This window comes from Sciurus vulgaris, assembly GCF_902686455.1.
Source record: "Sciurus vulgaris genome assembly, chromosome: 3".
NCBI classification, from domain to species: Eukaryota; Metazoa; Chordata; class Mammalia; order Rodentia; family Sciuridae; genus Sciurus; species Sciurus vulgaris.
In genome coordinates, this window is record NC_136463.1 from 45,138,962 (window position 1) to 45,164,730 (window position 25,769).

General features: G+C 36.8%; 1 protein-coding gene across 7 annotated transcripts in view; it reads left to right on the forward strand.

Annotated features, from left to right (window-relative positions):
- SPECC1 (sperm antigen with calponin homology and coiled-coil domains 1) overlaps window positions 1–25,769 on the forward strand; it is a 274,574-nt gene that overhangs the window by 173,885 nt on the left and 74,920 nt on the right. For 5 of the 7 annotated variants that reach the window (XM_079131656.1, XM_079131658.1, XM_079131657.1 and 2 more), the window contains 4 exons: window positions 3,072–3,145; window positions 3,507–3,685; window positions 17,490–17,635; window positions 19,302–19,402. In XM_079131656.1, the coding sequence (XP_078987782.1) occupies window positions 3,072–3,145; window positions 3,507–3,685; window positions 17,490–17,635; window positions 19,302–19,402 (500 nt within the window). Of the gene's footprint in view, window positions 1–3,071; window positions 3,146–3,506; window positions 3,686–5,930; window positions 6,036–8,404; window positions 9,831–17,489; window positions 17,636–19,301; window positions 19,403–25,769 lie in introns of those variants that run through there. The other 2 variants (XM_079131660.1, XM_079131661.1) reach the window with 2 other exon arrangements.

Here is a 25,769-nt window from a genome sequence, read left to right on the forward strand (position 1 = left end):
TTAAGAAATAATCATTAATCTCTTAAATTAAGTCAGAAAATGATGACAGAAGAGATTGTTGACCATGAGTCAGTGCATAGGGCAACTATGAAAAGGAATAGGTAGGTGCATTTCAGATGTGTTACATACCAGTATGCCTCATGAAGCAGAGCCATGGTACTGCCTCTGTCTCGAGACAGATATATGTGATATATACTATCACCTAGAGTCTGTTTTGAGTTTGGCTGTGACTGTGTGAGAGTTCACATGGCCTTTTCCTAAGGATAGTCCCCAGTGTATGAGAGGGTTATTCAGAATAAATTGTTTGCTATACTCATCAAGTACAGACAATGTGTTGTCCTTTGGATCTGAAGGATAGAGGTTGAGAGTGGAATGAACAATGTGTGCCCTTGGTCTAAGGGAGAAAACAATTCCAACATGTGTCCCATTGATGGTAGGATATCAGCTAACAGATGTTGGCCACTCGTCCTAAAGAGACATCAATATATGGTTTATTTATAAGCTCATTTTTTGCTTGAATAGGGAAATATTTTAAAGCGATTAAATATTGCCTGCCTTGTCCAAATAAGCCTTATAAAATCATCACATATAATATGTTTAGCTTTTATAACTAAAGAATAAATACACAAAGCTTTTAACAACACTAGAAATGGTTAAAAATAGCTTAGTTGCCTGAGAAATTCCCCAATGTGTATGGTTGATCCTCATTATTCACAGATTCTGTGTTCATGAATTCACCTATTAACTAAAACTTATATGTAATTCCCATATGATTACTCATGATGCGTTCATGGTTATTTTTGGACATGCACACAAAGGTAAAAAATTAGAGTCATCCCAACACTTACATTTTCAACTGAGATTAAAAATACCCTGTCTTCTTGTCTCAGTTCTGATACTGTATGTAAGTGTCCTTGTTACAGTCTACTAGCACCATGTTTTTAAGCATTTTTGTTTTTGGTGATTTTGCTGTTTAAAATGCACACACACACACACACACACACACACACACACACACACACATCCTGTGTAGTGAAGTACTTTCTGCTGACCCTAGGTGTAAGAAAGTTGTGATGTGCCATAATGGAGAATTTTGTGTGTTAGATAAACTTGGTTCAGGACTGTTTTGTGCCATTGGGCATGAGTTCAATGTTAATGAACAACCCAGTACATCCAGAGAAAGAGTAACTTCTTCAATCTGCTCATAAGGCTGCTCTGGAAAGTGCTGATAAAGCTATGGAGTGCAAGATAAAGCTATGGAGAAGATAGAAAAGGAATACATTTGTGGATATGTGAGATAGAGGCCAATAAAAAGTGTAGCAGGCAGCATTGTTGCAATGTCAAAAACCAAAGAAAGCGATACTTTCATATCGCTTAAAATCAGGATATTGTTCAATCCTTCTCATTGCACACCCAGAAGGTGTGAGAAAAGTTAAAACTTGTTAGCAAGAAAGGTTCTTTAGGCTACAGAAGAATTTTAAAAATACCTTTCCAGTGTCACAAAGAAAAGGGAAGAGCATGTTTCTAACATGTTTAACAACATGTTCATTTGGCAAACGAACCTGTGTAATGCAAACAGCATTTCAGTTAATGAAAAATGTTGGGACGAGAGGCTTATAGGAACCTAACTCTGTATTTCCCCTAGGAGCAGAGATTCAGTCTTTGCTAATTGAGTGAGCTTGGCAACTTTATGTAGCTACCACAAATAATGAAAATTACGCACTCTGTGCTTGTGCATTTAATTATAGCGCCTATTCCATTCCTCCTTAGACATGTTGAACTGTAGCACCTTGGCTCTCAGTATCACCCAGGCTCAACAGTGATACTAGGATACAATTAAAGAGTATTTCCAAAGAACACTGCCCTTGAAAAAAGTAAAGTCAAAGGAGATCTGTTTTGTTTGGGTTTCGTTTTTGTAATATATTGCTATTGAGAATATGGTTGTATTGTCCTTAAATTCTTAAGAGTCAGTCCAGACACACCAGAAAAACCAGTATGTAATTAATGTCCACAGCAAATTTCAGGCCCATCCCCAGTGGTTATATCATAATCTACCCAAGACTGAAAATAACAGAGCATCTTTTAAGATGCTTTTAAACTTCTATTAGGATTATTAAGGTATTAAGGTATATTTTTGTTAGGAGAACCAGGCACACTCAATTCCAGCCCTAATCACTCCTTCAGGTAAGATTCTTGATAAAACAGACAGAGCAATAAAAAGAAGCAAAGGAGGATTTTCTTACTCTTTAGGCATTGATCCCAAACACAAATTCTTAGGCTCTACCTGCTGATTTATAACTCTGGAATAGGACATAACTCTAAGGATTTTTTTAACCTCTAGTGATTATGATTCATATTCTTAATAGACAAGTGCTGCTCTAGAATAGAGAAACCACTCAGGAACTTTAACTTTGTGACTAACATGATGAGAACATTTAAATGGCTCTGACAGCAGCATAGAGCAAATTGGAGACCTGGAGAACCAGTGATGAAAGTTGTTCTTAACTAGGGAGAGGTGATCAAGCTCTTAGAATCAATTCTGTCTGTGCTCGGAGATTCTGGACCCATGGGTCTAGAGCTGGTGTCTTACAAATCTGTGCTTTTGAAAAGTGCCATATGTGATTCTGAGATTTAACTATGATTAAGAACTGCAACTCTGGAAATGTATTTCAGAGTCACAGGAGTAATAACCAGTCACATCTCTATTATACAAAAGCCCTCTACCTTTCAGTGATAGACTATTCAGGACGATTGTGTGCAAATAGCAGGGAGGACCAGCACAAGTGTATAATTGTAAATGACTGTTGAGGTCTTCTCCTATAGTGCCATATGGTGGTACTTATGACAGTATATCCTAAATAAACACTATTTCCCAAATTATTCCATTCCCCATCTTAAAGGAACCTTCTGCTGCTGTCTCCCCATACGCAGAGTGCTAAAAATTGAATTCATAGTAAAAGGGATGAATTTGCCCTATTTTGGCCTCTGGAGCTATCCCTTTGCTACCCAGCTTACTTTCTCCCTGAAGTCTTACAACTTTTTCAACTCCTTTCTCAATCACTTACTTCTAGGCAATGTGATCAAGTTGGAGGAGCAGAAGTTAGACTTGGAACGGCAGCTAAAGACCCTGACAAAACAGATAAAGGTGAGTGTGGGTTACGGTTATAAACAGGGAGCCTTCTCCATTATCTCACTATAATTGTTTCCCAAAGTTTGGAAACATTGAGAAAATACCAATTGCTCTTTCTAGTCCGCTTTCTCATGGAAAATTTCAACAGTTTGAGCCTTCTTGTTGGCAGGAAGTAAAGTGAAACCAATCAGTTTTAGGATGGAGAACTCTGTGACTTGAAGATGGAATTTCCACCTGTGCCTCTTCGTAGTAGACCATTTATGCAGGCCTCATTGCTGGCCATTCTTTCATGGTGACTGATACGGTGATTCTAGGCCCTTGCCTGCATACTTGCACAGCAGGCATCTCTCACAGGTTTGGACTCTGGCATTTTCAGGAGGAGACAGAAGAATGGAGGCGATTCCAGGCAGACCTGCAGACTGCAGTGGTTGTGGCCAATGACATCAAGTGCGAGGCCCAGCAGGAACTGCGCTCTGTCAAGAGGAGGCTTCTGGAGGAGGAAGAGAAGAACGCCAGGCTACAAAAGGAGCTGGGGGACATGCAGGGCCACAGCAGGTGGGTCACAGGCAGAGCACCACCTCTGTGAGTCTGATGAGCACCTGAACAGTGCTTTGGCTTCTCACTTTATCACTGTGCATGAGGCTGTGTTATAGAGACAAAAGCTTTTGTGTCTCTCTGTGCCATATTCTGTGATGTCTTTTTTTTTTTGATCAGTCTGTCATTGACCATGCCACTACCTTACTAGGAACTTTCCATCCAGGGTTCAAATCACTGCTCCCATGGGCTATTTCAAAAAGGCCTGACATAACCCACATTATTAAAAAGAAGTGTGGAAAACAAAAGATCTGGCCGATTCATGACTTCCCTTCTGTTCTTGGGGTAGAATGGAGACCATACAATGTATGAGCATAAAGGCCCTACTGAATAGACATGTTTAAGAGGAGGGTGTTCCTAAGGTGAGCTTAAAACTAATTATATATTTAAAATTTAAAGGGAGGGGGACAGATAAAATTATAAGCAATATTTTAGGCTTTCACTAATAAGATATTATTTTTCCCCAATCAGAAGTCACTGTTCTTAACTTCAAAGTTCTTGAATAGTAGGAAATTATTTTGAGTTTTTAGATGTCTTTCAAATATAAAATTTACTCTTATAAAATCAGATTTAGTGGGTTCTGAATTTTGATGTGTTCAGTTTACCCGGATCTTGTTTTCCAGGATTAGAAGTTTGTTGGCTTGCTTCTGCACCTTGAGGTCAGATAGTCTATGATCATGAATGTCAGGACATTGGAAAGAGTGGATTTCTTCTTCTGAGAATTCAGTTTTGATTCTATCATCAAACTTGCTCTAATTAATCCCTTGCTCCTTTGTCATGACTTTTTATAAAGGGGCCTCTAGAGAAGGAATAATGTGTCAAGTTCCACACTTCAGTCTTGAAAAAAATCAGTCATTATTTACAGTCATACCTCTACCCTCTAGCCACAGATGTGATTTTATAGAAAGACAGTAGAATAGGAAAACGGAATTTCACTATGTTCCCTATTGAAAGGACTACAAAGTTGTTGAAGTTCACTTTTCTGTCTGCTTTTGTCTGTTTGTCTTGCTTCCATAATGTATGTCTTAGGAAGAAGAACTAAGTCATAACTTATGTTGCTTTCTGTCTGTTATTTTAAAGATAAATGGTAAAAGACAAGCCCTAAGTTTTCATGGTGTTCCTAAATAGATTATTGTATGAGATGTTGAATTTCTTCCATAGATTCTAAGGTACAGACTTGAGCTCTAACATAATAGGAAATCTCTGTGTGTCCAGACAGCTCAGGGCTCCATACACAACATCCTGCACCTTCAAATTTAAAGTTACTTTTTCTTTAAAACACAGAATTTCTCTTTTTCTTTTTTTTCCTAATGGTACCAGGAATTGAACCCAGGATCACTTAACAACTGAACCATATCCCTAGCCCTTTTCATTTTTTATTTTGAGACAGAGTCTTGCTAAGTTGCTTAGGATCTCTTGAATCACTGAAATTATAGGCATGTGCCATTATGCCCAGCTCCTGTGATTTTTTTTAAACCTACCTTCCAAATCTAGCAATTTAATCCTTTATCACAAAACCTTTCAAAATTTTAGAATTGACGCGAGTCAGAACATGGCACATTACTGTAAATCATTAGGCATCAGAATGTTTCTTGACTGTCATTGTATTTGACTGAATATCAGACAGCTGGTGATCGTTTCTTTTCTGATTTTGCACTTGTCTGACAAGCTGCTCTCTTTAAAGAGTTGACTGTTTGCTGGGCACAATGGTGTACGCCTGTAATCCCAATAGCTCAGGAAGCTGAGGCAGGATGATTGCGAGTTCAAAGCCAACCTCAGCAATTTAGTGAGGCACTAAGTAACTCAACTGAGACCCTGTCTCTAAATAAAATATTTTAAAAAGAGATGGGGATATGGTTTAGTGTTAAAGTGCCCCTGGGTTCAATCCCTGTTACCAAAAAAGAAAAAGAGTTGGCCATTTGAAAGTTACTCAATGATGACCCAGCTACCTCCTGCACCTACCACATGAGCAAAAATGGAAACCAACTAAAAATCATGGAATGAGACAGACATCATTACCCTGTGTACATGTATGATTACACGAATGGTATAAATCTACATCGTGTACAACCATAGAAATGAAATGATGTACCCCATTTGTGTACAGTGAATCAAAATGGAGACCAATTCTCAAAGCTCCTGCAGCAACTTAGTGTTTCCATTTGACTGAATAAGTACTTGACTGACACTCAATTTGACTTGACAGTCATCTCATAAGAACTCAAAGGTCATTCTTGGCTCAGCCACAGCCACAGCCACAGAACTTGCAGAACATTCTCTGATGAGGTCCTCCAGGCACAACTGAGAGAAGGTAAGAGCATCCATAAAGCACTTTGTGACATGGGATTAATGGTTCATATTCTCATTTTGAACAGATTGGTATTCAAGGAAATTGTTAGAGTCAGGCTGATAGGTGGGCAAATGAATGATGAGCCTAGATAGAAAAACAAATTAGCATTTGTTACCAACAACTCAGTAACTAAAACAAAGTGAGATATTATTTAACTTACTAAAGATCTTCAGTTCTGTTACATTTTTAGAGATATTTTTTGTTTTATTTATCTATTTTTTGAAATGAGGTCTTGCTGTGTTGCCCAGGCTGGTCTCAAACCTGTGCATTCAGGGAATTCTCCTTCCTCAGCCTCCTGTGTAGCTGGGACTACACATTCATGTCACCACCCCCAGCTGATATTTTTATTTTAGAATAAGAATAACTGATGTTAAGATGCATGGGAAATTAAGGCAGTAGACATTCTTACCAACAACTGGCAGTGTCTCCTTCCTAGGCCTGGTTCCATCATCTGTAATCGTGTTTCAAGGTCCCTTTAAACTATGCTATTCTGAGACTGTTTGGTCAGCTTGTCTTCCTCTAGTGGGAAAGTCAGAAATGAGTGCCAGCCCTCCAATTATTTGTTATAATCTTTGAACCTCAGTTCAACAATCTCTGAATTTTAGCCGTGGCTTATGAGCCTAATCTTTCTGTCACAGAAATTTGAAAGCAGTCTGTTTTAATAGATATATAAATTAATGAATAAAAGGATAATGAAAAACTTACTCAATGTTGGCTTTTTCCATTTTGAACAATTAAGAGAAAGGCATCAAAATGAAGACTTTCATTGAAATTAAAACATCAGATCTAGGTTGGGAGTATAGCTCAGTGGTAGAGTACTTGCCTAGCATTTTCGAGGCCCTGGATTGGATCCACAGTATGAGGGGAATGGGGTCATCAGATTGTCTTCCTAAAAAGTTGAGTTCTGAGGCCTGGCAGATACATAGAATACACAGGCAACCCAGCATCGTGATTCCATGGCCACACATAAACTTTGTTAATGAAGGACGTTGTTGATGAGCAATACATGATATAGGCTTCATGAACAGTGGCAGAGTAACCCATGAGCATTTATTCTTTTGTTCTAAAACAGTAAAAGCCATTATTTTTAGGATGACTTATCCAAGTCTTACTGTGTTTTTCATATAACACCAAACAAGCATTCATGGAAGATGTCTTAAAAAGAAAGAGATCATTGAAAACACTTAACATTTGTTTCCAATAAGAGCATTCATGGCCATGATAGAATATCTCAGATTCACATGTGTTCAGCCCGTACCACCCGCTGATTCTCACATTGTCCCAACTGACGTGAGCAGCATGGTGGCTTGTCATGTGCAGACTCTGCTGGAATTGGCTTTTAACTTGTGTGTGCACTTCCACGTCACGCCCTAACATCCCTTGTGTGTGCCTGTGCTGCCCTCTGTGTTGTTCTTAGCATTCTAATGTTTCACAGCTGCTCAGCAAGTGTTCTGTAGCTACTGCTGAAGGGGAGGTGTGGGAGCTGGAGGTATATATTCTTGGGTAGCTAAGATGTCTTTTCCAGCATTCTGTGATACTAAATTCCTGACCTTGGTGGAGTGGGCCAGGTCCCTTGGGATTCCTAAGCAGTTTCTGAACAGACCTTAGCTCCTACAATTGTCATACCACTGGCATTTCGTTTGACCCTTAATGTAAAAATTGGTACTCTGGTATCCTTTTACTCCAGCAAGCATAATCTATTTATTTACATATTTCTTTCATAGATGGGTTTGACATTAAATATATAACCTGTAATTGTATTTTTCCCCCTTTTTTGGCTGTGCTGAGGATTGAACCCAGGGCCTCACACATATTAGGCAAATGCTCTACCACTGACCTATGTCCCCAGTCCTACTCTAAGCCTAAAGGCCTACATCTGCCTCTCTGCTTCCTGACCCCCATTTTACAGATTTATTTTGATATGCTTCCATTAAACCTTTAGGATTTTTAGACTGTCATAATAAAATATATTTTATATGTATGTATTTTTTTTGGCCTTGACAATAGATGGAAGCATGAACCTCTCTATAAATAACAGTGGGCAGATGTTTATCTGGACATCTCTGCTTCTCCAACACAGGTCTTTGTTGGAGAAGTCCTACTGGAAGGAGCCTTGTAATGGCATTTTGAAGTCTTTGACATTTTTTTGTCTGAACCCTTTGACTTCCAAAAAATTGCAGCAGTAGGAGTGAAAACTTATTGGCGATATTGTGGATATTTGCTTTTATCTGTGTGACAGTATAAGCTGTTAATTCTTGTGTTATAAACGAAGATCCCATTGCCTTACATCACTCCTTTACCAGCCTTCCCTCCCATTTCTATCTTCACAGCTCCATGGTCTCTGTCAGCTAGCAGAGCATTTGGTGGAAGAAAGACAGTCCAGCCCTTGCCATGATTGGAAACTACAGCCATTTCTATATGAAAGGGGGAATCTGTAGAGGAGAAATTACTGCTTTATAAAGAACCCAGTTGTCTCATATACATTCATTGTTCCATACAGAGTCATTGCAATCAAGTTTCTTTACCTTTTTTCTACATTCTGGAATCAACTCATGCATGATCAAAGATAATTCTTTTTTTCTCAGAAGATTCAGCATTCTCTTTTTTTGAAGAGTAAAATGAAGTTCAGAAAAAAGTAAAAAAACAAGTCCTATGAAAGAAATATTTTATATATAACTAGAGTATTCAGAAAGAATAATGGTATAGCAAACTCCAAGTGTTGGTGAATGCAGCCCATGTATGGGTTCTCTTTTCTGGTGTTTATATATGTTGCCTTTTGGTATAGTATCTGATAATATGAGAATTCACACTACCTAAGGCAAAATAAGAAGCCATCTGCAAGATGCCTTATTCTGAAGAAGTTAGAAAGTTCCCTTTTATGAAGTCTTGATTGAACCTTTCCAAGCTGGGGTCTCTCTTCATTACCTCACCTGAAACAAGCTACCACTAAGCTTTGTTCTATTTTCCAGAATCTTGATTGAGCTAAGCATAAATAGATGCTTGGTTGATAATAAAAGATGAAGTTAACCAGATAGGTATGCTTGATGACAATGCTAACTGAAAACCAGTGAAGGACAACTTACAACAACAGCCTTGTAAATAAAACTTATCCTGGAAACTTAAAAAGATTTTTAGTGCAGAAACATACAACTCAGAGTGATCCAGAATTTAAAGTTTGAGTCTAAACTTTTGGAAGAATATTTGTAAATTATCTTTACCTGATTCAGCAAACTCCATCAGGCAAAAGCCTGTTGTACTTCTCACATGAGGAGTAGTTTACAGTGTGTACAGTGTGGGTTTGTTAGCTACATCATGCTAAGGATAAGACAAGATTTGTTGTCTAATAAAAGAAAAATTAGGATCAAGAATGCTCTTTAAACTCAGGAAAATGTTTTGGCGAGTCAAATTGGGGAACACAGATTAACTAGAGATATTTAACTTTGTGTGGGAAAGAAGAGACATTGATGTCTTCTCTAAAAATAATTGTAACATTTGCTGAAATTGTCCTAGTAGGATTAAAATTTTTATTCTGGGAGATATTTACCTCAGATTGAGAATTCTTAGAATGACTTAAAATTTACTTGCTGGGTGTTTTCAAATATAAACAGTAAATAAGAAAACAATAAGAAAAGTGCAACCTCAACTTAAAATGCACAGCTGTGTTCACATGCATATTTTAAACTATCTTTCCTCCAGGTACTGTTGAATATTTTTATATGTAAGCATTTATGAAGTACTAAATAAATGTGATTATTTGGAAGTGTCTGTTGTTTGATTTTTGATCACTGATCACATTTCTTTAGGACCTTTATGTTGTTTTGTTCTAATTTTTTTCCTTAATATATTTAAAGAACTTTTTTTTTTTCCATGCTGTGAATCAAATCCAGGGCCTTGCACATGCTAAACAAGTACTTTTACCACTGAGCTTATAACCCTAGACCCTAGTTTCAGAACTTTAAAGTCACATCAAATAACTAGAGTTTGAAGTAGAAACAAGCTAGACTTTAAATATAAGTTGTAGATAAGAGGTTGATATAGACTATGAATGTAACTTTTAATGATTTCATTGTTAGAAAAAAGGAGCATGAACACAAATATTAGTTTTGCATAAATTAATATTTAAAGCAAAACTAGAGTATCAGAAAATAGTAATATATAGAATTTGAAAGGGGCTGGGGAGATAGCTCAGTTGGTAGAGTGCTTGCCTCACAAGCTCAAGGCCCTGGGTTTAATTTCCAGCACCACAAAAAAAAAAAAAAAAAAAAAAAAAAAGAATTTGAAGTCTAGACTAAAATTTGAAATTTTTAAAAATTGATGATTTAATAATTTTTCTTAATTATGAAGTAATATGTAGGAATACTGATGATAAAATGGAGATGGGTGAAGAAAAATATTAATTCTTTTGTTATCACCCTATAAGGTAATCAGTGTTAACAGTGATTACCTCTCCCTTTACTCATATAAATGTACCCATAGGGCTCATTTTTTATTTTTATAAACATGGAATTATATTCTACACAGTACTGTGCACATTCACGTTTCATTTGATGTGTCCTGGGTAGTATATACAAATTTAAGTCATTTTAATAGGTGCTTTGTATTCTACATGTATCTGAGAATATTCAAATGTTGCCTTATGTTACTGAGACCCCAAGTTACATTTTCTAGTCTTTGTTTTTTCCCTGATAATCCTATAACATAACCCTATATGGTTGTGTCTTTAATTAATTTATTTATTTAAATATTTATTTTTGGTGTTGGGAATTGAACCCAGGGCCTTAAACATGCTAAGCACACACTCTACCCCTGAGCTACCCTCCCAGCCATCATCCCCCTACCTTTTTTATAGGATGGGTTCCTAAAAATATGATTGTTACATTAGAGAGAGTATTCATGTTTTTATTTTTATAGATATTGCCAGATTATTTACCTTAGAGTTGTGATGCTTTGGTCTCTTTTTAAATATATTTTTTGCTGTTGTAGATGGACACAATACCTTTATTATTTCTTCATTTATTCTTATGTGGTGCTGAGGATCGAACTCAGTGCCTCACATGTGCCAGGCAAGTGCTTTACTACTGAGCCACAACCCCAATCCAATGTTTTCGTCTTGTTGCAAATGCCCACTTCTACAATAGCCTTATCAATTGAGATAATATCAATTTTAATTTTTGCCAACGGGATAAGAAAAAAAAATGTCATTAACACTTTGCATTTCCCTAAGCATATTTTTAAAAAATTCTTTTAGTTGTCAGTGAACCTTTATTTATATGCAGTACTGAGAATCAAACCCAGTGCCACACACTTGCTAGGCAAGAGCTGTACCACTGAGCCACAACCCCAGTCCATCCTGAGCATATTTTTATGTTTTATTTGCATTTTCTCTGCTAGAAATTGATAGTTCATTAACACGTTATGTAGTTTTTTCACTGAACTTATTATGTTTTTCTTACCAGTTTATAAATCAGTATTTATCACAGTATAATATGACTATTATTACCATGGAAAATTTTGTATTTTATAAAATCTCCATTTATTTACTTATTTATTTAGTTGTGATGCTGGCAATTGAACCTAGGATCTCACATATGCTAGTGAAGCACTAGCACTGAGTTCTACCCCCAGCCCTTACATTGTTATATAATGTAATCTTTTGGATTTTCCTTTATTGTTTCTGAGGTAGTTGTTTTTAAGACTTCTCCTACCCCAGTATTATGCAAATAGACTATTAAATTTTCTTCATCTATTTTGTACACAATCACACACTCTCCCTCTCTCTCTTGCTCTCTCTCGTTCTCTCTCTCTCTCTCTTTCTCTCTCTCTCACACACACACACAGACACACAGATACTTGACCATACTTTGTGTGTTTAATCTGATGTGAGATATGGTTCATTTTCTTCCAGGTGAATAAATAGCCAGTGATGCCAGTGTCATTCATTGCCAGAACCATTCTTTACCCAATAAGTAAAAAAAACCCTTTTCATTGTTCATTTCATCTATATCCAGAGAAACTTCCAAAATATGTCTCTTTTCTTTTTCTTTTGAGTTAGTTCTCCTTAAGAATATTTTAATGGGATTATTACCTTACTTATATTATTTTTCAAGTTCAACCTTTCATTTTAAGTTGTCATCTTTCATCTTTTTCATATTTTTTTGAATTTTAAGGTAGATGCTATCAAGAGTGCCTTATTTCCTGTCATAAATTTACAGGTGTCTATTCTGTCTTGAATGAAGTTACTCTTCTCATTTCAGGTACTGAAATATCTTTGTAGATCAGAAATTTTAAAATATTTTAATTTTCAAATGTTTGTATTAGGGCATTCTTTTTCTCATCACTGACTTGCTTAAATTGATTAAAGTGAGTCAGGGATCAATATCTGTAGATGCTGCTTAGATGGATTCACTTTGCCTGCTGATGCATCAAATCTCCCATCTTAAGCTAGAGGGAAGGCTCTTTAAGGTAAATTGAAACTCAGAGTATAGAGGGAGTATGTGCCTAGGAGGGGAAATTCTTCAATATCTAGTTTTTTCTCTGTTTGGAGAAACTGCAATGTGGGAGCCAGCTTCCTGGGTTTGCTATTGTTTGACTCATTGTCCACAGTAGGTACATTCTGTGACTCTCCTGACTTGTCCCTTGTTGCTGTTGCCCTTTGTGCTTGGGATAACCCATTTCTGGCTTCCCCAGATAATCCAGTCTTCACGTTCTTTTCCTTTTCTCCCTAGGCATCATGCTCCTCTCCATACTGTCCATTGAGAATAGAGGACACAAATGAATTTTTCCCATACTTCCATTTTCTTTGGAAGGAAATTGGCAGAAGCCCTTTGGTGTTTTTTCTTCCTAACATACACACTTATTCTATGTAGCAGAAACTTCAAATTGTGTAGGTGGTATTGTTTCCATTGCTGATGCAAGATTCTTTATTTCTTTGAGTCTATGTTGAGATTTACAGATTAAGATGTGTTCAAATTGCCAGTATTGCAGTTGGAAGATACTGTTTGGCACCTAAGAGACAGAATACTTCATAATTTGTGTCTCATAGCACAGTGACAAACTTCTTTTAGATTTGTAGATTCTTATAGAGCTGAGGCTGTAACTCGGTGCAAAAGCACTTGCTTAGCATGTGTGAGGTCCTGGGTTCATTCCTCAGTACTTGTGGGGGGTGAGGGGGGTGGGGAAGATTTGTTTTGTGCAAAATAATAAAAAGTATTTTGAGAAAAGTACATTTTAGGTAAGGGCACAAAATAAGCAAGAGGCAGGGCATAAAAGGAACAAAACTTGAGTGTCTGGGCTGAGTTCAAAAACTGGATGGGCAAAGGGAAGTCCTAGGCAGTATACCTGAATGGCACTAGGAGAGGCCTGGGCTGGGTGGGGTTCTCCAGGATCCACAGCAGTTGCAAGCATGTGTTTGGTGTGACCAGGACTCTTAACAAATAATAATTTGCCAATTATGAGTTTAACAGTGATGTAATTCAGTGTCTCCTAAGTGGAATTACTTGGATTTTTGAATACTTCAAAAATCATCTTGTCTTATACAGTAGCTTATCTATGCTTGGATCAAAACAGACCATACCAAGTGGCATCTTGATGAAGTGAATATTGTAGAAAATCAATGTCACTTGAAGACTCTGTTCTACATCCAAACAAGGAAAGCAATGAATTGGAGAGATTAAATGAAATTTTTAGAGGAAAAACTAATTATAGACATATATGCATATATATGTGCATGTATGTCTGTGCATATTTAAATGATAATTAAGACATGTAAGGTAGACTTGTACTCCATGAGTGGATGACATGTGTCTCACTGTGGTTGATGGGTATGGGCGTGGTGGGTTCATGTGCCAAAGCATCTGACCTCTAGCTGCCTGTCATTCTCAGGTTATTTGTTACTATCTCCTACAAGCAAATTCTTGCATAAAAATAGGGTTTATTTACTGAAATAAATACTGGTACCATTTTTTTTCTTAAATATATTTAAAATAAATTTTAAGAAGTTTTAGAATCCTTGTGTGCCTCTCATGGAACATTCAGGTATTAAGGAAAATTTGACAAAAGCATAGCCAACTAGAGCTAGATTTGCATTCCATATTCCCCACTTATGAGCCATGTGACTTTTGTCAAACTTTTCCCTCTAAAGTAAGGTATAATAGCATAGAATTTTTATAGGTAATTAAAATCAATAATGTTTTAAAGATACATGATATATTTTGTAGCAGGTACAGTGGAGTTATACACACTTATCTTGCTAAAATTATTATGATTATAATTTCATATACAGGGAGCAGGTAGAAGACATTCTTTATTTCTGTTGTTGTAAATGTGTCTCCTAAACACAAAATACAAAAAATTATTTTCTGTTAGCAGTCGTAAGGGAAACTGTATGTTAGAATTACTGAAAGATATGTTTGTATGTAGTCATATTTACAAAGTCATCGAAGTTGTACTTTTGGGCGATGAGATTTTCAAGGCATGTTTGACTACATGTGTAATTTCAATCTGGTGTAGGGAATTTAGGGGCTTATTTACAACTAAAGTAGAGGTTGAATATCTCTTATCTGAAATTCTTGGGACCAGAGTTGCTTCGAATTTCAGATTTTTTTCAAGTTTTTAAATATTTGCATATACATAATTAGGTATTTTGGGAAGAGAACCAAGTCTTTACCTGAAATTCACTGATATTTCATATATACCCTATACACATAGCCTGAAAATAATGTTATACAATATTTTTAGTGCACATATGCTTTACCTACAACTTTTCATATGGGCTTGCGTGGAATTTTCCCCTTCTGGCTTCGTCAGTACTCAGAAGTTTTAGATTTTGGATCATTTCAGATTTCAGATTTTTAGGTAATGGATGTTCAGCCTGTACTAATAAAACCAATGACATTCTTAACTGTTTTCTGTTTATCCAATTCAGACTTTTGTGTATCTCTTCTACACACATGTGAGTGTGCACACATATATACACACACAGTTATATGATATGGTGGATATATAGTGGGTATTTTTCTAATCTACTTACATAATTTGCTTAGTCTTCTTATACTGACTGATATTCTAGCCAAGAACGTGGATCATTTGAAATATCATCTTTGGATATCTGACAGCAGGGTCTTGTTTTCTTATGAAGGCTATGAGTCTTCTTATTTATCATTTGATGTTTTGAATCAAAGAAAAAAATTAGATAACTAAAATTAATACCTCAACAGAAGGTAGAATCCTCCTATTTAGTTAACAAGGAATGAAATTAAAATTAATTTTTTAAAAATGATCTTACAGACTAGAGTTGTGGCTCAGTGGTAGAGCTCTTGCCTGGCATGTGTGAGGCCCTAGGTTCAATACTCAGCATCACATATAAATAAATAAAATAAAAAAAGATCCATTGACAACTAAAAAAAAAAAATTTTTTTTTTTAAGGATCTTCTTTAGAGGCCCTTTGGTAGCAAGTCATTTAAATTGACTTGCTTGTTGATGATGGACCACCTTGTTGATGATCTTCTTGATAAAAAGTTGTTTTTTTTTTTTCCTCCTTGGACCTAACCTGATTTTATTCTCTACTTGTTTTGTTTTGTTCGTTTTTTTTGGCTGCGGGGAGCGGGGTGGAAGACAGGGTGTTTGCTGTGTTGCCTAGGCTAGCCTGAAACTCCTGGACTCAAGTAATCTTCCTGCCTCAATCTCCCAGGTAACTGGGACTATAGGTTGTGCCATTGTGCCCAGCTCATCATCTGGTTTTATACTGTGTAACACAAGAAGGAACTACAAACACTCTTAGCACTGACACATTAACACTAACTCCTTTCAATAAGCCTCTAAATTTTTTTTTAAACCCAGCCCCCTACAATTTCTGAAATGCCTGTTGGTTTTTTCCAAAGAAATTTTCAGTTTGCTGATTTTTGTTTTCACTCAAAGGGATATGGAGTCAAGAGTATAGGGCAGAGTGGTTTCACTGTTTTAAATTCTGCTTCAGTTAAATTTACTCTGTTGATTACAGAGCAACAGAAGAAAGCAAAGAGAATTGATGAGTAAATTCAATTTCAGTAGCTTATGAAGCTTTCTTTCAGAAAGATCAGGAACTAAGTATTTTAAACGTCCATTGAGCTTATTAAAATATACTGCCAGAAATATTCTATTTGATCCATTTTCATAAATTAATTATCTTGCAAAACAGCTGTGGCAATGTGATTTTTTTTTAAAAGCTGTGATTTAGCAATCAGGTTGGGAGTTCTTATCTTGGCTCATTTACAAGGAGATTAGATGACATGCTGAAGTCCTGTAGATGAGGAAGCCATGCATGAGAGGACAGAATCACAAATTCTGTCTTTAAAAGATTCTCCTGAGTTTGTGCTGGAATTTAGGAACCACGCCAAGAACCTACCAGAAAATTTGGGTGGCCAGACACAGTGATGCACCCCTATAATCCCAGTGTCTTAGGCAGCTGAGGCAGGAGGATTGCAAATTCAAAGTGAGCCTCAGCAAGACCCTGTTTCAAAATTTAAAAAAAAAAAAGGCTAAGAATGTGACTCAGTGGTTTAATAACCCTGGGTCCAATTCCCAGTACCAAAAAAAAAAACCAGAAGAAGAAAATTTGGATAAGAATAGAAGTTTAATATCATGCAGAATTGCCATTCTTACTCTTAGAGGGTAAACAGGATATATGAGGCAGGATTCTGTTTTATATAATGTACTGCACTTTAGGCAAATAGATATTAAATGGCTTGCAGAGTTGTTGGGAGGGTTAAAGAAACAGCCTCCAGTATGACTTTCTAAAGTCCCTTATGCCTCTGTCATGTTGGGGAGCCTTAAAATTGGGAGGCTCCCTGCCCAGTTAGAAAGCTACAGCCACCATTGCTAACACCAGAAGCTTCTTGTCTCTGTTACAGTCTATGTCAACATAGTGAATGTCCCATGCCCTTGCCTCTTTCCTCAGTTCAGGTCCCATTCCAGGTCTTGCCCCATTCTTTCTGATTGGTGGAACCTGAAATCCTAGATGGAGAGTCCTAAGGTTTTATCTTTCCAACTTCTGAATATGCTGTATTAGGTTTGGAATGTATGTCCACAAGCCAATCTGCATCTGCCATTGATAGGAAGCTAAATATTTATGATAAGTAAACATTTGTATTTTTTTCATCATTTGCAGAATAAGCTCATTTATTTAGAGCTGCTGTCAAGTCACTCTACATATAAACATTATTTCTGACCATTTCCTGGAAAACATCTCTTTGAAAAATTGAGAGGAGTGCCTTCGTTATTTCCTAAAGATGCAAAGCTAATATAGAAAACAACATTTTAAATTTACATTTCTCCTTCCAGCTTTGTGTATTTCTCTGTATTGGTTCTATTTCCATCTGTGTCTTTTCCCCATGGGGACATCCTCCACCTTTTCAATTTGGTATGTTCTTTACCATGCAGACCTGGGAATGAAGAATCAGAGCCCTCCGAGGTTGATGCTGCTGGCCGATGGCATGGCGTCTATGTCAACAGAACATCTCCAGCACCTGCAGAGTCTGCAACCACTGTTAAGTCACTGATCAAGTCATTTGACTTGGGACGCTCAGGTATTTAATAGTTTTTTTTCCATAAGAAAATCTCGACATTCAGATCTTGTCTTGACATATCATCTCTGCTCCATACTGACCACAGGTTTCTTTCTAAATCACACCTCATGCAGCCACTGTGCAAAGAGGGCAGGAACCTGGCAGAGGCTCTATGAGACCAAAATGGAGAGTCTAGCTCATGGATAAAACAAACACAGCCTCTTCTTTCTCTCCACCTCTTCCCAGCCCCTAATTTCTGCCTTGCCTCCTTCTTCCTTTTCTGCTTTTTATAGCAATTGCATTCAGATCACTACTGTTTGCCTTCTCATCTCCAGCCAGAGACTTTGTCTCCCAGAAAACAAGGCGTCACATGTGTGCATTCAGCCTTTTTGGGGGGATTCCTGGCCATCCTCACCTTGTAGTGTGCTATTAAGACTTGTTTCTACCTGGTCTTGCATGGGAGTTCTGATACTGATTTTTTTTTTTTTTCTTTTGTCATTCCTGATCTTGGTGCCTTTGTAGCTTTTATGTAATGGGCTGACAGATTCACAATTTCCCTTTAGTTATACTTACCCTTACTTATATGAGAAAAATGCACATTCATACTAATTATATGCGTGTGTGTATTACATATTTATACACCCACAAAGTACAGTAAATTGAAGAAACAGAATGTGCATCTCTCCTCATTAACTATCTTTCTTCCCTTGACTACAACAAATATGCATTGTATTGGAGGACTAGAATAATCACATCCTAGGATGTACTTGATTGTCTCTGCTAAAATAGTTTGCAACTAAACTGGCCTCGTGTATATTCAAAGATAGGAAAGCCCCATTGAAACTGGAGTTTGAGATGAGACTAGATTCCCTCTTTTCTCTGGGTTCTTGTCTTGTAAATTCCTGCCTTTGAAGAATAAAATCCACAGACAATCAGAAGGGAAAAATAAACAGAGCATGATTTATTTATTAGAGAGGAAATAGAATTCCCTCCCTGCAGGAGGGGGCCTGATAGCAGAAAAACCTATTTCGGTGTGCTAGTTAGGAGCTTATATATGGTTCTGGGTAGAGCATAAAGCAAAATCCATATAAAACAGGCATTGAAAACACTACCAAGACTGTGGACTTCCTGTAACTTTCATCTGGGTTCATCCCCATCTTTCTGTTTTCCCACCTCTGGGACAAAAGAGTTGTCTGCAGGCTTTCCCACAGGTGAGTCTCAAGGTCTTTTACATCGGAAATAGGCCCTGTTAGTGCTGATTAACATTTCTGCTGGTTAGCTACTAGATGTGGTTCCTGCTCCTGTGTTGGAGTAAAACTGACAATTAATATTCTTATTCACTTTGAGGCAGTCTGAATAGATAGGAAATGAATCAATAGTTAATGATGTCTGTAAGGACTGTTCCTGTTCCTTCCCTCCTAGAGAAACCTTATTACATATACATTTTCTTTTTCTTCAGATATCCTGCATCCAAGACCAACTCCCACTCAACTAACTTTCCCCCTCACATTTTCCCAAACCAACCTTTTCTAGAGAAACCTTTTCTAGAGAAAAGGATTGTAGAGTAAATGTTGCACTAAACATCATGGAATATTCAAGTCACCAAAAAAGTAACAAGAAATTGAAAACTATTATTTGTGATTTTTGAGCTGGAATAAATGTGTATTTTAATCTCTTTCCTTGGTAGGTGGAACTGGACAGAATATTTCTGTCCATAAGACCCCCAGAAATCCTCTAAGTGGAATACCAGTGAGGACCACTCCAGCAGCTGCTGTCTCTCCCATGCAGGTATTAGAAGGCCCTAAACAACCACTGTTTGTGGCTTGTTGTGTATCCTAGATGTTCTTATTTACACATATCTTACACATATCTGTGTGTGTGTGTGTGTGTGTGTGTGTGTGTCTGTCTGTGTAGAGAGAGGGAGTATGTGTTAGTTTTACAAATGGGATTACACATTATTCTGACACTTTAATAGTTGGAGCATAGGTTCTGTGAAGACAGAGAATTTTTTTTTTTTTTTTTAACCTTACTGGGGATTGAACCCTGCAGGTGATTAATTGTTGAGCCACATCTCCAGCCCTTTTTTTTTTTTTTAATTTTTATTTTTATAGTTGTAGGTGAACCTCATGCCTTTATTTTGTTTTGTTTTTATTTTTATGTGGTGCTGAGGATCAGACCCACTGTCTCACCCACGGTAGACAAGCACTCTGCCACTGAGCTACAGCCCCAGCCCCTCCCAGCCCCTTTTATATCTTATTTAGAGACAAGTTCTCCCTGAGTTGCTTAGAGTCTTGCTAAGTTGCTGAGGCTGGTTTTGAACTTGTGATTAGGATAGGGATTTTTGATACTTTGCTTGCTATTAGGTCTCTTGTTTAGAACAATGACTGGCATAATAGTCATATCACAGTAGAAACTCAGTAAATGTTTGTTCAAAAAATGAAGGAATATTTTTAAAATGTCAATCTATGGAGAAATAATCCACCCTTTTTTAAAGGCTACATTATATGTAGTGATTTATTTAGCTACTCTTATATTGATGGTAAAAGCACATGAAAGAGAATATAAAAAGAAAAAGAAAATGGAGGGAGACTTCATTTACCAGTGAAGCTTTATTCAGCACCAGATGGACACATCTTTGGGGGGAAAATGGCAGGAGGCCACCTGGGGGGTCTGGGTTTTTTATGATCTTAGCAGAGCCAGGTCATTGGAGGAGCTAGTTATTTCTGGTGGGCCCTCTTAGCAGGCAGGGCCAGGTAATGGAAAGAGTTTAGGGTGGGTGGGTAACCATATGCTTCATTCCAGACTCTGTAAAGGGCATAATGAGTTGGGGCAACATCATCATACTACTTACTGCTGGAGAGGAGTGGAGTAGGGGGATCCCCTGTCAGAGATCTGAAAGAGGATAAGGAAGTATTTTAGACTCCTCTACAATCCTGGCAGTTGTGGCATGAGGGGAGTGTAGAGGGAGGAAACTTCAGCATCATTGTGGGTGATTTCTTCCTTATGGGGCTCATGTTGTGAGTGGAGAATGGCTTTTGGATGTTCTTGGGAGTTGGTAAGGGTTAGACGAGTCACCTTGTCCAGAAGCTGCTTCTGTATAAAATTAACAAAGCAGGGGAAAAGGTTATTACAAGAAAAATGAGCATTAGAGGGTTGAAAGAGGGAGAAGCCAGGAAGTCCACTGTTTTAGGATTTGACTAGTTCTCACCTCTGTTGTTCCAATCAGTACTATGGTTACTTAACCTTATCCCTTACCAGTCCTGAATGATTGACCTAGAAGCAACATTCTTCCTGAGAAAGAGGCAGAGGCCACCTTGTTCATCAGTAAGGAAATCTAGGTCCTGATGACTCTTCAGGATGACACATACCAGGGAATCCAATTGATTTTGTAAAGTCAGTACCAAATTGGTGACCTGCTGGAAATCTTCAATAACCTGTGCTGACAATTTTTTATAGTGAATAGAGGTTCTTAATCCTGCTACTCCTGTGCTAAGCCCAGTGGATATCTCTTTAGTCCTAGTGGTTGTGGCCCTATGAGAAAGGGAATAAACTGAAGGACTCTCTTGTGTCTGGTGTGCCATCATTGGAATAGGCAAACTTTGGGTTGTTAAGTAAAACGTCAATTTGAGGAGTAAGGAAGACCAAGGTACAGAGACCAGTCCAATTTTTGGTAGGCAGGGGTAAATATGAGCCTCACAAAGGAAAAAATGCCTCAAAATTTGGAGGGCACCAGGGCGTGGGGCTGACACAAGTGTATATCTTAAATTCCATTAAAAGAACTATTGTTTTTTCTTTTAAATGCCCAGGTACAGCTGTATTTTGGTTATAACTTTTTGCTAGGTATTCTAGACCAAACTGGTCAAACTGACCTTGTTCCTATCTGTTTTTAATAGTCAGCTGAGTTCCCTCAGGGTTCACTCTTGAGAGCTTGGGAGCAGCCTCTTAGCACTGTCACTGCCATCTGTAGGAAGATCAAGGGTCTTGGTGGCCTTGTGACTTCTTTTGGAAGCTTCAAGGATGTGTCCCTTTTTTAATGACCCTCCTCTTTTGCAGCATGTGCACTGGTTGACTTTCTTTTTCTCCAGGGACTCATGGATCCCCCTGATCAGGAAGACATGTGGCCCAGAGTTGCAAAGTCCTTTGAGAAGTTTCTTTGTTCCCTGAATTCATGCTGACTGAGAGGGCAAGAACCAAACATTAACTATTTACTTTCTTGGCCCCTTTACTTCCTTAACTTTAATGTCTAAGCCTTGGTCTTAAACATTCAGCAAGCCAGTTTCACCAGGATTAAAGCAAAAGTACTGGATTTTAACTTTAATGTCTTTAACTTTACAGTCATTTACCCTCCTATTCAGTTGGGGTTAGTATTAGTACTGGAAGTTAACCTTACATCCTGCCTGTCTGTAGATGATGGCCTATTACCTCAAATTAACTCAGGTTGTCATATTGAAAGTTGTACTTCTATAAAGCACTAACAGATGACATTTAAAGTTGGCAATGAAAACACAAAACGAAATTAACAATAATAAAAACATTGAGTTTGTATAATGACTATGAACTAAGAAACATAATTTTTATAATCTTAAACCTTACTTAGTTATATATTATATCTCCTGTTTGAGGTCATAGTAATCTTTTTAAAATTTTTTTTTCTTGTCAATGGAGCTTTATTTTATTTATTTATATGTGGTGCTAAGGATCAAACCAAGTGCCTCACCCATTTTAGGCAAGTGCTTTCCCACTGAGCCACAACCCCAGTCCAAGAGATCACAGTAATCTTTATAACAAAAAATGTATCCTTTGAACATGACTTTAAATGACCTTAAGTCTAGCCTACTTGGAAATTATCTTAACATGGAGTAAGGTGAGAGGCAGTCTTAACTCAGGTGAGGTGGGGCTCTTGGCAAATCTTAGGTAAAGTGTTTTATTTCTGAAGCAATCTTTGCCTCTTTCTTAAATACCATTTTATAAAGTTTATATATTGTTTCTTGAGTCTGTGTGAATGTTAGCTAACACAATATAACATTACATCTGGACCATGTAATATTAACCTTTAAACAGATCAGGCTCTTTTTATCTTTTAGAAATACATTTACATTTATACCCCAGGTTAAAAAGTAATGTAAATTTTTACATATATCTTATTGATAACAGGTTTAGTAACAGAACATTAAATGATATAAATAAATCCCCAGTAAAATTTGTTATAAATACAAAATTACCATTACAGACAACTTTAATTTGGAGAATACCAGCATAATAAAATGCTCTTTTAAACTTCCTGCTTTAAAGATTTGTATTCCTAGAATATATGAACATATTTAATATACAGAAAAGCCACAATTACACGATGTTTTCATATTAACAAAGTTTAACTTTTAAAGAAAATTTAGATTCTGTAATGTAGTGTAATCTCTAAAATGACAGTGTTGTTTAACCAGAGTTGTATGACCCCTAATTCCTTCAAGACTAGTTGCTTCAAAGAATAAAACCTGAGGCTAGGGCTGTAGCTCAGTGTTAGAGCACTTGCCTTGCACATGTGAGGCACTGGGTTTGATCCTCCGCACCACATAAAATTAAATAAATAAAGATATTGTATCCACATATAACTAAAAAAAATTTGAAAAGAATAAAACCTAATGAACACAATATTAATAGTAAATTAATTTTCTAAGAAATCCTTGTCATTTCAAGATGTAAACTTTGGTTTATATTAGTCTATTAACATTTGACCTCACGGAAAAACCTTGAATAGCTTTAAATAATTGTGTTACTTATATACAACCAACTTAGTTACATATAAACTTTTTGAAATTTACCTTTCACTTACACAGACCTTCCTATCACTTTTTTTTTTTTTTTTTTTTTTAGTTGTAGATGGACACAATACCTTTATTTTATTTCTTTATTTTTATGTAGTACTGAGGACTGAACCCAGGGCCTCACATATGCTGGACAAGTGCTCTACCACTGAGCCACAATCCCAGCCCCTTTATCACTTATTTAGATATATTACAACTTTACTTTACCACAAAAAGACTTTCTTACCCATAAACATTTTCTTTTTCCTTCTACTAAATGTGGTTATTTTTTTTCAGTGCTGGGGATCGAACCCAGGGCCTTGTGCTTGCAAGGCAAGCACTCTACCAACTGAGCTATATCCCCAGCCCTACTAAATGTATTTCCATACCTAGGACCTTTTTCTCTTTCCTAACTATTGACCCCTTTCCTTAATTTACATTCTGAAACAACCCTTGTAAATTTCTGAATTTAGACAAATTATTTTACTTTAATAAGATGAAATACTTTTATTTTATTGTTTCTCTAATTGAAACCCAATTGAAACTTCTTATACTCTTTGTATATAAATGACACCTGATAGAATCTTGACTCTCATAACATTGTTTTAGTGAAGACACAGACACAGCAATCTTAAACCTTTTCCCATTTACCAATTTATGAAAACATACATAATTTTTAAGAGTATATTACCGTATGGAATTCAAGAAGTCAAGGAAATTTGACGTCATATTTAGCAGCTGATATTCTAATATTTTAACTTTGTAAATTAATCAAATGTCTCTAACACATTTATGATTAATCCCATATATGTCAAGTCTAATTTACTTATTTTTAACTATAAAACCAAGATATCAGACAAGTATTTCAAACAGCATTAGCCATCTCTTCCTTGTTGAAGAAAAATCCTAGAAACAATGGATATTACATTTTAGACATTTTCTAGACATCAAAGTTTTATTGTTTGACCACCTAGAAAAAAATGCGTTAGTAATTTTAAAGACATCTTTACTCTCATTTGTTTACCTAATTTAAATTGAACTTTTTAAATCACATGAACTAAAGGTATTTGGATCCATTTTTCATTTAAATTTTAATTTGTGAGCACTCATTTATCTATATGCCAATTTTGATACCTTGTCCATGATATATGGACACATGCACATATGTAGACATGACCATACACAAGTATGCACATATACACAAGACAGACAGGAAACAGATCTTGTTTGTTGGTAGATTTCTGCGATAATACTACAGATGTTTATCAAAGCCTTTACTAGATTGAGAGCTAACCCTTGAAAAATTTGGCCTCTAAACACAGTGTAAAAACCTATAATTAAGTAAAATAAGACTGATAAGAAAAACATATTAATTTAGGTATGCAAGATGAAAATGAATTCACCATAAAACCAGGAGCTCAAAAATATAGAATTAAAAAAAAAAAAGTCCTAGGGAAAAAAAATAAAGCAGCCATTACTTACTCTAATAAAGCAGCATGCAGTTTACTTTTTGGCTCAGATTCGTCAGTTAAGATATTGAAAGAATAAGAAAGAGCTCTGAAATATTTGGGTTAAGGATTCTCAAGGTAAAGACAAGCAGATTGGACTTAAAGTGGCCCATTTTTCCCCTCTGTCCCAAGTCCTGTAAGCTGAGCATGCCTCTGGTCATTTACATTTCAGTGTAAGCCTTGGTGAGATCTGGCAGAAGCCAGGGGAATCTGCTATTTGAGTTGTACCTCATGCCTAGGGCATTTGAACCATTTTTATTCCCCAGTTGGTAATCAGGCCAGGTTTGATGCAGAAAATTATTAGGGATCTCCTTTATCTCAACTGGGATTAGGTCATCCCCTACTATTACTTTTGAGGATGAGGCTTCCCTGTGAACAAGAATAAAAAGAGCAGAAATATGGGTTCCTATGCTAAGAAAACTTTCTTTGGCTAAGGGGCAACTCCCTCATCCTGGAGCCTCTAGGGATCAGCAGTTTTTGCCTTTCCTTTCATGACCTCTGGCTCATTCTTAGAACTCAGAATGAAGGATGCAAACTTTCTGATAACTATTTTAATTTAAGGGAGGACATTTGCCAGCTAGTGGTGCCCTTAAAATTTCTTTCATGTTCCCATTGTCCTTTTGGGTCCTCAAGCTCACAGGATCAAAATTTCATATTATGCTTCTCAATTTGAAGTGGGGGGCAAGCTTGTTACTGCTCTGGGTCCACTAGAGAATGTCTCCACTAGAGAAAATAAACAATCTGGATTTCTGAACTAGGACAGATGAGGGGTAGTATTACTCTAATTAACTGAGACAGATTTTCTGGTTTTTTCCTACCAGATGAGGGGAGAAAATGTGACTTATT